The sequence below is a fragment of the Clarias gariepinus genome, chromosome 3, assembly GCF_024256425.1.
Source record: "Clarias gariepinus isolate MV-2021 ecotype Netherlands chromosome 3, CGAR_prim_01v2, whole genome shotgun sequence".
Taxonomy (NCBI): Eukaryota; Metazoa; Chordata; class Actinopteri; order Siluriformes; family Clariidae; genus Clarias; species Clarias gariepinus.
Window position 1 is genome coordinate 21,202,458 of NC_071102.1, and position 15,552 is coordinate 21,218,009.

Below are 15,552 nucleotides of genomic sequence, written 5' to 3' on the forward strand. Positions count from 1 at the left end.
TAAATGGAGAATTAATTAGTTTTACTTTGTACTCATGAGTTATTTTTATACATTTACACATTTTATCTTTTAGGCTGTAATAAATTGCAGTAATAATAAAACCACAAACTGCTGGTTTAGAAATGACAAATCTACTGCTGACCAAATCAGAACTATCACAATCAGCTCTCTCAAAGGTTTACATGCAACATTCATCGTCGAGGAGAGAGTATTTTAACTTGTAATTTTAACTTTATAAAGCGAGGAAAATGCCATTTATAAAGCGAGGAAAATCTCACAAACAACAAAATCTGATATTTGATGCTGTTTATATGCTGGAATTCTTTTTATACATACATTACACACTGTTACATGTAGCTGGATGTTCTACCTACCAAGAGACAAGGTTGAATTAAATGCCCTACATATTAAATTATTATAAGGCTGGCCTAAAATCACTTAAAAACTATAAATGCTCGTCCTAAGCTTTGAGAGATGCATCCAGTACTTCTGCTCTATAAGAAAAGCATCACAGAGAGTTACAGATAAATATCATGGAAATGACATTTTGATTTTTAAACAGGCTAAACAATGCCACTATTAAAAAATATTTACAAAATGGTGTCCTAAAAGTCTCCATAAACACGGTAAAAGAGCATAAGCAAGGAGTTACATGGGTATGAAAGACAGCTTTGTGTGTTTACAAAGAAATAATCATGTAGAAGATGTTCTGTAAATCAAAGTTACATTTCTTTTTATGTTGAGACTTTTGGGACACCCTGAAGTCGTAGAGTGAGAAAATGCCCATAATATATACAACAGGAACAAGAGATAAAAAAAGGAAATAGACAAGACTGAAATAACATTGTGATGTACACACAGCTCTAAAAAAAAAAAAAAAAAAAAACAAGAGAAAAAGATCGTTCTCTTCACGCTGAGGTTCCGCACAGAGTGGAGAGTCGGTTCTGTGCAAAAATAATAAGCATTTACTTTTATGACATCTGTATTGTTAAGTATGTAATATTAAAACTTCACATGATGATGAAAATGTACCTGCAGCTGTCGGATACTGCGCATGGCTCTCTCATCCAGCCGACTCAGATCGACAGAGTCCATTTCACTGGCCAGCAGCTGAATGCACTAAAAACAAAAACGCAGCCTGACGTCACTTTTTGGCTCAGTTATCATGATACACACAGTCACGTCACAGAGCCGTCTATATTTGCCTCCCTGTTTGACCATAATTGTAAAAGCGCTAACCTCTCCGTTGCCCAGAGGGACGTTGATGACGATGTCCTCAGAGCCTCCGGCGATGGGCGAGCCGTTCACAGAAATGCTGTACACCTTCTCTCTGTGACGGGGAACTCTTACTGCTGGGGTCTTGGGCAACCTGGAGAGAGCGTGTCACACACACACGATCATTAAAAACTATGGTGGATTGATGGCTAATAATAATTTTGTATTTTATTTTACACTGATTTAAGATTCAAAGGTGCTTTATTGGCATGACAAATATTTAGATTCGTATTGCCAAAGATTAAAATTAAGTCATAAGAAAATAACAGTAGTATAAAAAAATATATAAAAAGTAATAAAAAAAAATTAAATACAACAAAAGAGTACAGATATTTGGTTAAAGTGACTCTCAAACATTATTTTAAAAAAGGAAAGCATATGCACGTAATGCAGAAGCTTCATGCAACACATTTTTTGTATGGAAACAAAGGCCGATGCCTTGATTCACAATGGATCGGATTCGACCTTAAGCAAAAAGCAGTTTGCGTCCTAAGACACAGAGTGCCTCGTGGGTGAAATTACCTGGAGTCGAACCGTGGGGTGAGGAGTGGAGTTGGGCCGATGATGGAGGAGTCCAAGAAACTTCTGGCTGGGGTGACCAGGGGCTTCCTAGTGGATCTTAAAATAAACCCAAAAATATGTTTTGTAAATTATTACTATTACTACAAGCACACTAACTGCTTTATTAGGTTGCTGCTGTTGGTCTTTCGGCTGCTCCTGGCAAGGAGTCGCCACAGCGGAATTTCCAGTCCGCACAACAACTTGAAGCTGGTCCTGCTAAGGAGGGCCGAGTGATGGAGACAAAATAATTGAGAAAACACGGCGAGGTAAAAAGATGCCAGACGTTCCTTGTTCTTTTAACATGAATCGTTAAAACCATCAGCACAATACTAAAGAGAACTGTACTGTAATATACTGTGTATAGACGATTGTATTAGTATCCTAGCAAAAAGACAAATTCTCCCGAACTCACTCTCAGAACAGAACTCGTATATTCCTTTGTAGGGGACTTACTGTACTCTACTTTGTAGCCTCAGATTTCTGTCCATGCTTACGGGAGTGAAACCTGAAATGGCCTCGTGCTGACATCATTCTGATGGGTGGGGGTGGGGATTAATAAATAAAGGTTCTTCATTCTGAACCAATCTGGATTTTCTCCTCTGACGTCCATCACTACTGCTCCCTGAATGTTTCTTGTGTTTTCATGCCATCCTGTGTTAGAGCTGCGCGATTAATCGCCGTTATTGATTCATTCAAAATTATGGAGTTTAGGTCGATGTTGAAAAATGAAAATTGAATTTAACAATTTTACTTTGATTTGTCTGATGTTTTGTGGCAACTAAAGGAAGCAACACGACTAATTTATTCTAGCACCTCGAACAGAACCAAGAGCAGGGGCCTCGATGGATAGAAGATATTACTGATGCTGTGGCTCGTTACATCGCTGAAAGCATTGTAGACGAAGGTTTTTATGTTGTATTAATTATTATTTTTCTAAAATAACAAGAAAACATGTTAGTTTGCACTTTTAGTCCAAATAAGCAGTTCACATGTTTGGTAATATTGGTTTTGCTAAAAATTAACATTTTAAAATCATAAAGATGTTTTGCATTCTGTTGCTGTGACGTGATTGGCCAACTGGTTAAATCACATTAAGTGTACAGGGCTATAGGTGATCTTATTAAAGTGACCAACAAACAAACATGACTTACTTTCTGATGGTGCCATTCTGCTTGCTCACAGAGAGAGCTCTGGCCTTCTTGCTAGTTGATGGTGCTTTTTTTGGTTTTCCCTGTTGCAAATAGCAGAATGTAAGATATTTATAGAAACCTATACACCGCTGCAAGACGGACAGGATCATCGATGTCTACAGTTGACCTTACTGTTCCCACACTCACCTTTTTGGTTGTAGACTTCGGCACCAAATTCTCTTCGTCATCAGACTTTACACTAGATTTTGACTCTATAAATATGAACAATGTAATTAATAATCAGCAAAGAAATAGTAAAAGCAGCAAATGTAAAAGGAAAAAAATAATGAAATTCACTTTTTTTGGCTGATTTAGGGGGAATTGTGTGGTCCTGAGCAATGGTGAGCTCCACCTGAGCAGCTTCCTCCTTTTTCTGAATGTGACAATTTTTTTTTGATGAGATACAGATGAGACACAATTAGAAGTTGTTTATGGTTCCCGAACCATTTTAGCCACTTATTCCCAAAAGACCCATGCATTTATTTAATAAATATGAAGGATGTTCAAGTCAAAATGAGAGAAATTTTTATAAATGATGTAAAACCTATTGACATTAACAGAAAACTTCAAACGCAGTACAATGATAAGACTCTGAGCCGCAGCAAAACATCTGAATGGTGCAAACATCTTAAAGCAATCCATACGCCTGTGAATGATGATCCCAGACGAGGTGGTTTGGAGCTCACTGCAGTAGTTCCCGTAAAAATTCAGTGAGTGGAATGACTAATCCATGAAAATCGGCAGATAACTTGTTACTGACACGCTCAAGAGATGTAATTGGGTGTGTGACCGACACAGTTGTTAGTCTCAGGACTGTGTTCTGCACAATCCAAAAGTCCCAGTTTGACTTGAACGTCCCTCATCATAATTAATATAAAACACTTAACGAGAACATTTTAGTGGTAAAAATGAGCTTCCTAATAGACAATCTAAATCCATTTAAGGCTAGCTAAACCTTATATATAATTTGACCATTTCTAAATTCTTATTAAATATAACATAAATACATAAAAAACAGGTTGGTACAAACCTACAACCCCCATCCCCATACAAGGATTGAATTTTAGGAACAGCGGACACAGCAGACTTACCTTAGATTCATCCACTGGTGTTTCTGGCTTTTCAGAACCTAATAATCAGTCAGAGGGAAGACGTTTCAATTGCCACTGAAGCACATAAATGTACAACATTCAGTGAACAGAAGAAGCAAGCAGGCGGTTAAATGAATAGCAGGGCTCATACCGCAATACTGAACCCAGTTCATCTGTCTCACGGCCATGGGAAGCTTGATCAGAGTCATGTTGTACAGGTTGTCTGCATCCTTAAGAAGGTTGTTGGTCTTTTCATTCAGTCTCTTAACGATTGTATTTACTGAATAGTAAAAGCAGGAAAAGATACAAAAAAGAAAAACAAACTGAATCGGACATGGTATTGGGTACTAAATAGTCTCACAAATCAGTCACACTTAGTGTATATGCACCCAAATTAACATACGTTTATTTATTTGTTTAGAATTATCATGTCATCTTTAATAGTATTCAAGATTAATCTTCTAATTAAATTTAGAGTTGACGTGTTTAGAAACATGTACAGTAGATCGACTGATTTTCATTTTAGCCAACTCAGTTATGAATGCCGGTTCTTTGGTGTGGCTTCACTTATCGGCACACTGACACACTGAAGTTCTATAGTATTTTACTTTATGATAAGGATTAACCGGTTGATCGGCTGATCAGCCTCATATATAAACAATTCTGTACCAAGCGCAGAAGCTTTCAAGTGGCGCAACAGAAATGCATTTTTATGGCGCATTACATCATTAAAAATATAAGGTATATAAAGTCTCTGATCTGCCTTTTTCTTCAAATTGTAAGCAAATTAGTCTCAAACCAGCTCAATTCATTTATTACACACGTTATATAAGTCTTAAAATACTGTGGGGCTTATTAGTTAAAAATTGCACATGTTAGAACATTTGAGAAAACAAAACACCACCGTTTCTTCATAAAAATAAAATTTATAATTTAGCTTTTTGTTTAATTTAAATGCTTGTATTTGAAGTTAGTTTGTACTGTTTAAATGCTGCACTTAGTTTTTAAGTGAGAAAACTAATGTTATAAGGAATAGGCAACATTTAATTACTCATTAAAACTTTTCTACAAGTTTAAAATTTGCAACAAAATCTAATATCAGATGTAATATCAAATCGGGATTTTATTTAAAATTTTTGAAAATACGCAAATTTTTAATCGAATCAGCACCAAGGTATCGTGATGAAATTGTATCGGGAGGTGACTGGTGATTCCAATCACTAATACTGACACAATCAATGTTTTTCACTTCACTTGTCAGTGATTTTAAAGTAATGACTGATGGCCAGTTTCCTCACTCTGTATTCATGTGCGCACGGGAATAAAAACATGCTTTTAAATAAAAGAAGACAATGTAATGATTTATAGATATCTCTGCATTGCATTTGTACCTAATGACTGTGTGTGTGTGTGTGTGTGTGTGTGTAGACAGAGATCTGGATAGAAATTACCTGTTACTTACCTTCATCATCAAAGTCAAGCAGAAAAGCTTCCAGTTTGGGCATCTTGGGATTCTTTTTGTTTTTAGTATTTGTGGTTCTTTTTCTAGGAGCCATTTTTATTCTGGATGAGAAAAGACAGTGTTGTTGGAGATGTTTACTAGCTGGCTAACAAGGTTGCTAGCTAGATAATTATTATAATGACAGATACAGTTGTCTTAAATATTTAAACACCTGGTTTATACGTAAATATCACATAAAACAGCAATAATTCACATTACTGTAGAATTCAGCTTTAAAAATTAAATTCCATTATCTCTCAGATTAGCAAAATTAGCTCTGTTGTGCTCAAGATGCAGGAAAATAACGTTACACTTTCAAAAACAAATCGAACCATAACGCAGACCATAATGATAGAAACAAATCTCTCCTAAATAATTAATGTTTACTTCATATTACCTGTTAAATGGTAACTTTTTATTCAATTTGCTCTTGCTTCTCGAGGCAGTTCCAGCCCGGCAGTCTGGCGGTTGGCGAAAAGCTTTTCAAATCCATTCGCCAAAGCATTTCAACCAATCAGCGATCATCTTTTGTGCTGCGTCACTCACTTAGTCAGCGATTTCCGGTTTGTCTGAAAATATTCGACTCTTTGAATCAGGTCAACTAAACTGAAGAAGAAAAAAATAATCTATATGTTAAGCTTATATCTATATGTGTAAAATCCTTTTAAAAACTCTCAACGCTGTTTTAAATTTCCGTTAAAATTGTGTAGGATTAACCCTCGAAACTGACTCATGAATCAGAGTCAAGTGCGCCATTTTATGAATCGAACGCATTTGAATCTGATTCAGACAGACGGACTAATCAGAGCACAGTTTACTGCGAGACCCCATAGACGCCCGGTTTGGATTGGTGGTGGACTTTATGACGTAACTAGGAAGCACAGCATGAGCAGAAGCGTGCTGAAGTCATGCACAGCACATATAGAGTGGAATAATGACATTTAATGTAGATGATTTATATGGATAAAAGTGATATAGGAACGATGATGAGAATGACAGCTGTTTAATCAGAAGGTATAATCAGAATGTTGCAGCTGCACCAGGAGCTCAGAAAATGTTTCCAGAGTTTAAAGGAGAATCAGGCTGTATGGAATGGAATGTTGGATGATTGTAGACCTTTAGTGAGCTCCTTGGGGAACCTGGCAGAACAGCTGAGGGCGCTAAAGAGCGTGGATATAGCAAACACTCCCCTGAGCACCTTTCCAAACTTACAGGAGCGCCTTCTGCACAAACTCCTAAATGCTGTAGACTCAGTCCTGGGGCAGTTAAATGAGAAAGTGTGAGTTGGTTTTCTTTTCTTTAAATACATTTTTATATATACATTTTTTGTACTCTCATTAGGCGTAGGGTTTGGCACTGTGGCCTCGCGCCTTTAGGGTCCAGGTTCGATTCCCGCCTCAGGGTCTTTGTGCATGGAGTTTGCATGTTCTCCCTGTGTTTGGTGGGTTTCCTCCGGGTACTCCAGTTTCCTCCCACAGTCCAAAGACATGCAGGGACTCACTCACTTACTTGTCGTCTATATCACTTTATCTTGTATGCAAGGTCACGGGGGGCCTGGAGCCTATCCTAGGAGACTTGGGGAGGGGGGGCCAATCCATTGCTGGACACACACATTCACACAATACAGGCAATTTTGGAATGCCAGTTATTGTAATCTGCATGTCTTTGGACCGTGGGAGGAAAACGGAGCCAAGCACGAAGAGTATACGGAAACTTTAGGCACACAGACCCGAGGTGGGAATCGAACCCGGACCCTGGAGGTGCGAGGTGACAGCGCTAACACAAAAGACATGCAGTACCCTGCCTCGTGCCCAAAGTCTCCTGGGATAGTCTTGGTCCCCCTGTATAGGATAAGGAGTACGATAGATGAATAAATGAATGAATAAACTGTGATTGAACCCATGTTTTGCTGTTTTTACAGGGATGCTTTGAGATCGGTGCGAGATTCAGTCTGTAAGCAAGTGGCTGCCGTTTTCCAGATGTATGAACAAAACTCAGACTTCCTTCCCATCAGGACGTGTGTGGCCAGATGTGCGGACGCACCTTCTATCTCTGACATGCTCGAGTGGCTACAGGACGCAGAGCGCTACTATCGGATACAGTATCCCAGATCTGACGGTTCTTAAATTCTCATAATTGCTTCATCTCTATCCACATATCCTACCTGACTCTACTTTCCTTACAGTATCGCTCCACATTGTGTTTGCAGGTATCCAAACACTTCTGTTACTGCTCTTCTGCACCAGGTACACCCTTAGACCACAAAAACAACCTCCAATCACTTCTTTCATGCAAATCACAATAGTCTACATCCACTGCAACCCCGTCAAGGATAAAGCAGTTACTAAAGATGAATGTATATTTAAATAGATGGATTATGTCCATAATATAAATCTGTCTTGAGATATTGGATTAACAGGTACCGGAATAAAATGCAAACTCCCAGGTTTGATCGTGCGCTTGGGTCCACCGCTGGTAAATGAATTGGCCAGAGTGATCTGCATGTAGGTATGAATGAGTGTGTGACACTGTGTTCAGGAGCTCTAGTGGGTACATCCAGGATGTAGTAGCACTGCTTCACACTGGTGGTTCTTTAACAGGCTTCAGATTCAGTTAACCCAGGATCCACCAAGGTTTCTCTAAACCACCTGCAGATTTATAATTTCTGGATGATTACCAATTCACCATACATTAAATAAATTACATCCATATTTAAAATTTAGACAAAATTTAGAGGAATCTTTATTTCTCTATGTTAAGGATTGGTGTAAGCATGGCAGATCCTACAGAGAAGGTAACTATGTAGAAATTACAGCCACCTGAGAGCTGTGGTTTGATGATTGTATTAGTCCCGAGGTCTGTGTTGCGGTCCTTAGCTTCGTGCTCAGATACATCCAGAGGAAGAACCTGTTACAGATGATGACGCCGGATGATCTTACAGTTATAGCGACGGCACCAACGAGATGGTCAGCTTTAGATTCACCTGGAGGAGAGCAAAAAATTTCGGGTAATTCACCAATAAAGCAGGATTTACTTTCCTCTTTCCTGAGTTGGAGTTAAAGCTCTTTGTCCAGTTTAAACTGTAATTTACACAATGGATTTTATGGAAGTTCATGTAATTAAAATTTAATTGTGGATCACATACAGTATGTTAATTATACAATTGTCAATATATAGATACAGTGAGACCCTTTTTTCCCTCTCTTTTCTTATCTCTCTTTTTATATATATATATATATATATATATATATATATATATATATACAGTATACAGAATTAGCAAAAAAAATAGTTATGATAATGTGGTATTAATATTATATTAATATAATACACATTATACTATTTTTTTGAAGTGTGTATAAACTTTTTTGCCTGACTAGATATATTATTATTATCTTATTTTTTTATTGTGTGCATGTAGAAATGTACTGTATACAGTATATTATGTAGTTTTATGAGTTGATGATTGTAATGTGTTGTTATTGTTTATTGGGTGACATTTTACTGTCCAGTGACTTCAGATAAAAAAATAGCTGTTTGGCAAATTCTGGTACAATTAGAGATATTTTAATTGATGTAAAATGTCCCTGTCAAATAAACTAACAAATAATAATAATTAAAAAATAACACAAAAGAACTAATTATGGTGCATTTATTCATAAAGTAAACTGCTATAAATCTGGTTGAGAAAAAACTAAACCATTACTTTTATGTTTCGGGGGTACTGTATATCATTTCTGTTGCTCCCAAATTTCTTCAAACTTATTTTCCTGTAGTCCTATGGAGAAAGTCATTTTTTTCCAATACAAAGCTTTCATAAATAATATCATACCAATTCTAAATATTTGGAGTATCTGTCTTACAATAATAATGGAATATTGTATTACACTGTTCATGAATTTTTAATTTTGCTATTTTTTGTCCTTGTTGATTTAGACATGCTCCTTCAAGTGTCCTTCTTTATGGAATCTGATTAAATAACGCCTTGATCTGTGGATTCGTCCTCATCTTGCGTAAGTAATGTCCTGATTGGAACGACTGCAGCTCGAATCACCCGACGGAAACTCCGTAACCCGAGTCGTGATGTGTGACTTCAATCTCGTCGTCTCATGTTACAGCCGCTGCATGAACCTGCTTCCGTGAGATTAAACAAATTAGATCATAGTTTCGTCTAGTGAAGAATCGTCTCTACAGGAACATCACGGTTTCTTTAATTAGTTCAGTTTTTTTATTATTATTTTTGTGGAATTACCAATTTACCAGTTTTTCAGTGAAATTCTTCATTTGCACTGATTTTAATAAACAATTTGAACAAATTCTTTGGTTTCATTCTGCAGACTTGTAAAAGATATTTTTCATCTCATCATGTATGTGTGCTTATTAACACCTTTTGCTGTCATTAAAGAATGAATAGAAAGATGAATAGAGATGGCATGGTTACACCCTAGTTTGGATGATTTACTTTAAAATGTCTTCTTTTTTTTGTTTGTGTTTTTTACATCGTGTAACAGATTCATGTTCAGGAATGAGAAACTTTTGATGTGGTTTCAAACCATTTGCACTTTTATTTTTTGTAAGCACACATTTCACAAAAACACCAGAATCATTTTAAAAATTCAAAAAAGAGTCAAAAATATAGGTATCACCTTTGGGAAACATCAAAAAAAATTCAGTCAAGAGATTTCAACAAACAAATAAATAAATAACTAAATGAATGACTCAGAAATACTGTAGTGCGGTTATCAGCGTACACCTGCATGAAAACGTAGGAGGGAGAAGTACAAGGAAAAACGGTACAAATATTAAAGCTACCTTCAAAATGAGAATAAACACTACAGAAGAATTATTCAGCAGTTTCTCCAAAACTTAGAGCTTCCACTACGTGTTATATTTTTACACAACAGACTCGCTCGTACGTTTCTACAATGACCAGTCAAGTCTTTTTGATCCTTTCCACCTTAGACGTACTCCTTAAAGGGCATGCTCTTGGTGGTGATGGGTTTTGGGGTGTCCAGTGGGGACGGATTGGAATTAGCAAAGCTGCGGCCCATGTAGCCACGTCTGTAGTGTCCCTTCTCGATGTAGGAGCAGGTAGTGCTCAGGACGATGCCGCTGATGATGAGAATGACGGCGGCCGCCCAGCCAAGGTAGATGGCCTGGCCCAGCTCGCGTTTCTTCTGGACGGGAACGTTGGGGTTGTAGAAGTCCTGCACCACTGTGTTGGCTGTCCAGGACACGGGGATGAGTACACACAGGCCCGTTAGGATGAAGAGCACCCCGCCGGAGAGCGCTATGCCAGCCTTGGCATGGCGATCGTCGCCGGCGCAAGTGGTGCACTTCATTCCGCAACAGGACACCGTGCAGGACAGCCAGCCCAGGAAGATGGCTATGCACATAAGCGCGCGCGCTGCCTGGATGTCCGGCGGCAGCGCCAACAACGAGTCATAAGTCTTGCATTGCATGTGCCCTGTGGTCTGGTAGATGCAGTTCATCCAGATGCCCTGCCAGACGATCTCCGAAGTGAGGATGTTGGGCCCGATGAAGGCCGTGACCTTCCACTGGGGCAGCGCGGTCACGGCGATAGCCATCACCCATCCAGTGACGGCGCAGGTGAAGCTGATGAGCTGCATCCCTGTATTCACCATGATGCTACCGTCTCTGTACCACCCGTCGGGCCACAACCGGGGCGGCACTTTTTCCTCCTGCTGCACTTCCAGCTAGGGCTACTTGTCCGATTCCTCTTTGCTCCCCTCTCCACCAAGTGCTCGTCAGGTTACACGCCCTGTCCGCCTTTCAGATCCTCTTACAGGACGCTCCTTTCTTGAAGATATCCTTAGACCTTTTTCACACTTCTGTCCACAAAGCAACTTTTCATATGCTCTCGGTCAAAGCCTTTGCTGGTGTTCTCTTTCAGGTCTTTACCACGCCAAATTTCTTAGATGCAATGAATTATTAAGAAACAGACCGGTGCTATTGTTTGTCACGACGAGTCGGCCGTGGAGGATTCGTTCAACAATGTGCCTGAGGAACAAAGGTTTTCATCACTATAACGAGTGAGGATTTAGATACCTCTTGCGCAGAAATGTAAAAAGTTATTTATATCCAGTTATTTGCCTAAACAATATCTTCAGGTTTGGGACTACTGTACGTGTGAAGATGGAGTATATCCAAGTGACGAGCTGATCTCCCCAAAAAGCAGTCTCACAACTAGAACTGAAGCAGTTATGGAGAAAGTGTTGTCTTTCCAGTGTCCCAGGCTGATGAATGGGATCCTCTTGAGTTTAGGAGCGGGACGATGAGACGCAGGCCACTTGAGGACAGACAAAGACTAGACGCTACAATTCTAAACAACCACAAAAATAATAAAAGCCGTTCTACAGTAAATGTCGCTCAGTCAGAGATGTGATCGTCTACTGAACAGATCCTTAAAAGGAGTTCAGGATGCCAACTGCTGCCATGTCAGGAAACCAGAAAGCACTGGCCAATGCCACCCTGCTGTGGCAAAGGAAACGTGTGGAGGGCAAACGAGAGGCGGTGAAACAGGAGAGGGAGGGAGAGCACGTGATCTGTAAATGATTCAATTAACACAAAAGCAATTTAGGGGCTTTAAAAACAGTTAAAAAAACTTTGTTTAAATTCCAAAATGCAAAAATTATTTTGTAAGTAAAGAATTGGCAGAATTGCTTTTAAATCGTTGTTGGAGAATGTTTTTTTTTTTGTGAGAGAGAGGAAAGATGATGAGGAGGAAACCCAATTATTATAGAAAATTTTAATGAACAAACTAAATTGTCACAGAATGCATTATTACATGAATACATATCTTTGTCTTCTTTTTTTCCTTCTTTCCCTTTTCCTTGTGCCTGACTATTTGGACTAAAATACTTGGCTTTTTTTTCCCCCATCTCACTTGTACGCTCTCAGTTTTCTACATGTAAATATCAGTGTCTCGGTTAATGAATTAAATATCGAGGATACAAGATCCCTGGGTCAAGTTTCCTTTATTCATGCAGACCCCCTCTCCTTGGCAACAGTGGCCATGACAACAAAAGGAACAGAATTGGAAATGAGCGGGGAGGATCAGGTGCAGGTGGGGAAAACACAAAAGACGGGCGAGGACGGGACGATGGCCGGGACAGAGCGAGACATGCTTTCATGCACTTCCTTTAAGAATCCACATGTTCAGGGGGAGCACAGAGTAAAATGTGGATTATGACACTTTTTAATCACCTGCATTAGTCAAGAAATTCAAGTTGCAAGTGATGGAATACATGTTTACATGATTAATAATACAGTAAACACTTCAATTTTACATTAATTATTCCACAGATCATTATTCATGAATGGGAGTACATGTTAAATAAATAAAATGTCCAGCAGATAGTTTAGTTGTACACTGCAATACTGTAGCTTTTCTTGAAAATGTTAATCTTAATAATGATTTGCATTTGGCTAAAATGTACAGTACATGTAGTATTAGTGTTGATTTTATTTTTTTATGTTATACGTATAATACAGAAAATGTGTGCGCCAAAGAAGCTCATTCTAAAGTTTATGTAACATGGAAGTGACCGATCTCGCTTTCCTAAAAATGTCAAGTTGTTAATTTTAATTGTTTTGGAGAGATGATTTTACATCTTTTATGTGCCATAAAATGGCCATTTTCCAGCGTTATACTGTCTCTCTTCTAACAATAATCATTTAAAATGCAGATTATTTATATTTCTTTATGTGTATTGATACTAAAATTGGTTTAAGTGTCTAGAAGCATATGACCTGTAAAAAAAATTGCTGCTTAAATAAAAACTGTAGTGTCCGTAACCATGTCAAATTCATGTTGCAATATCTTAACCATTTAGCTTTTTAGTACTGTATAATACACTTTTTCAGGTTCATGTCTTTTTATGTGAAATCTAAATTTACCAAGTTTCATCTGAATGACAATAAAGATCATTAAATGATTAGAATCTGAAAATTCCTTTTTTTACCAAGGTGAGACACTCTTGTGTTTTGGCCGATTATGATCATGAGGGTGGTTTAAATCATAATCCTACAGGTTCAGCCCTCACATACGTAGCTCAGACTGAGAGATTTCACTTCATATAGTATTGTATAATTTTAAGATTACTATTGATCTTAAGTTAAATTCCTGGCCACAATGATGTACAGAAGCATTTACAGTATCAATCATATTTTATAATGACAGTATATGGAAAAACTCTATGACTAATAAATACCGTTATATTATCATTAGGTTGAGAGGGCTATTACACAAAACCTAGATAGCGGATTTAGCCAAGATGTCCCATTTAACTAAACTTCTTATGTATAACTTGTTTTCAAAAAAGCAGCTTGATGTAAATTACCATGGAGATTTATTCTGGGCAGTCAGTCTGCTCCAGACAAGGCTAACAGTCAGGCGCGATTAATCCTGGTGCTGTATGTGTAAACTCAGCAGTCGTTTCTATTGGAAATGTAAAATATATACTTATACTAATATATATATATATATATATATATATATATATATATATATATATATATATATTACATACATATACACACACACACACAGAGTCAACTTAAGAAATTTATACATACTTCAGGAACAGAAAAACAACATTTATTGCTATGTTTTATATATATATAGTGGAACCTTGGATTGTGAGTAACCTGGTTTGTAAGTGTTCTGCAAGACGAGCAAAGATTTATAATAACTTGGTTTACGAGCACCAAGTATCATGCATCACGCATGCGCTTCTTGTTTTGACGTTGACCGTCATGTGACCACAACTGAGCCAAAGTTTTTTCTCTCTTGTGCTGCAGAGTTGTGGGTAATAGTCTCCCCTGCTGGGTCTTAGTGCTCGTCTCTTATATATCTGGTATAAATCAACATCCGTGCACGCGTGTACTGTTTACAAAATCTTTTATTTTGTGTTTGTATGCATATGTGTACAGCGTGGGTGTACTGTTTATTATAACGCGTGAGCGTAAACCAAAAGCAAGTCTCAGTAGAGAGGTTAAAGATCCATTTTCTCTCTCTCTCTCATGTGTGTGCCATTGGACACTATGCCTCTTCGCACTCACACTCTTTCTCTCTCTAATGGAAACACTGCTTTGTCGCGATTCTTTTCAAAGGTAAAGTGCAGGTTAATTTGTTTTATTTTTAATTAACTTGAATAAGACAGAAGGAGGGGTTACCATGTAAGACGAGAAGAGGGCATTTATTTTATATATATTTTTTTTAAAGGCAAAGTGCAAATTTAAGTTTCTATTATTTCTTATGGGGAACCCCAGGGGTCCACAAGCCTTAGGCCATATATTGCATCTTTATTCCCAGAATATTTGATTTATTCAAGCTATTGAAACTATTACTGTATTTGGATTAGACTGTTTGCTAAGGCATCTGCCCAGCTATTTTTAGACAAAAAAAATAGGCAAGCATTTAAAATCTAATGGGTTATAAGTTCATCGTTCCAGAAAGTTTATACAAAACAGCAATAAAAATGAGGAAAGATGTGATAGGCGTAAAATACCAATTTATTACTTTGCACAATAACACGAATACTCCCTGCAGGCTTAAAAAAAAAAAAGGAAAGAGGGGATTTTCTTCTTTTTTTTTATGTCAAATAGCAATACACCAAGTGATGCAGCATCCCAACAGGAGAGGCCAGAGGAAGCCCCAGTAGGTCAACAAGAGCGCCCTCTATTGCTACTAGACGGGTCACACAGTTTAAAACATTAAAATACAGCACAAAAGCTACACGCACAAAAAAAAAATGTTTAAAGAAATAAATTACAATACATTTTGTCCAATAACAAATCTTTATATATCAAAGAGAAGGTTTTTTTTAAAAAAAATCATGCTCTCTTAAAATCAGGGAAGTAGTGAGAAACTGTGGGTTAAAAGGTTAAAAAGAGGTAATTCTTGCGTAAT

At 37.8% G+C, this 15,552-nt stretch overlaps 3 protein-coding genes across 3 annotated transcripts; 1 reads left to right on the forward strand and 2 right to left on the reverse strand.

The window, feature by feature from the left end:
- Positions 1–291: 291 nt before the first annotated feature.
- On the reverse strand, positions 292–6,232 carry cdca8 (cell division cycle associated 8). Its single transcript, XM_053492719.1, has 11 exons — positions 6,016–6,232; positions 5,580–5,680; positions 4,269–4,397; positions 4,118–4,155; positions 3,324–3,399; positions 3,174–3,238; positions 2,988–3,067; positions 1,798–1,893; positions 1,240–1,369; positions 1,033–1,119; positions 292–944 (listed from the first exon to the last, which is right to left on the reverse strand). The coding sequence occupies exons 2-11, from the start codon at positions 5,671–5,673 to the stop codon at positions 909–911; spliced, it is 831 nt and encodes a 276-aa protein (XP_053348694.1). The 5' UTR covers positions 5,674–5,680; positions 6,016–6,232; the 3' UTR covers positions 292–908.
- Positions 6,233–6,484: 252 nt separating this feature from the next.
- On the forward strand, positions 6,485–10,212 carry c19h1orf109 (c19h1orf109 homolog (H. sapiens)). The gene is made up of 4 exons (XM_053492869.1): positions 6,485–6,897; positions 7,540–7,719; positions 8,507–8,625; positions 9,555–10,212. The coding sequence occupies exons 1-4, from the start codon at positions 6,644–6,646 to the stop codon at positions 9,593–9,595; spliced, it is 594 nt and encodes a 197-aa protein (XP_053348844.1). The 5' UTR covers positions 6,485–6,643; the 3' UTR covers positions 9,596–10,212.
- Positions 10,213–10,364: 152 nt separating this feature from the next.
- Positions 10,365–11,654, reverse strand: cldn35 (claudin 35). The gene has a single exon (XM_053492499.1). The coding sequence runs from the start codon at positions 11,261–11,263 to the stop codon at positions 10,577–10,579; it is 687 nt and encodes a 228-aa protein (XP_053348474.1). The 5' UTR covers positions 11,264–11,654; the 3' UTR covers positions 10,365–10,576.
- Between the last annotated feature and the right edge of the window lie 3,898 nt (positions 11,655–15,552).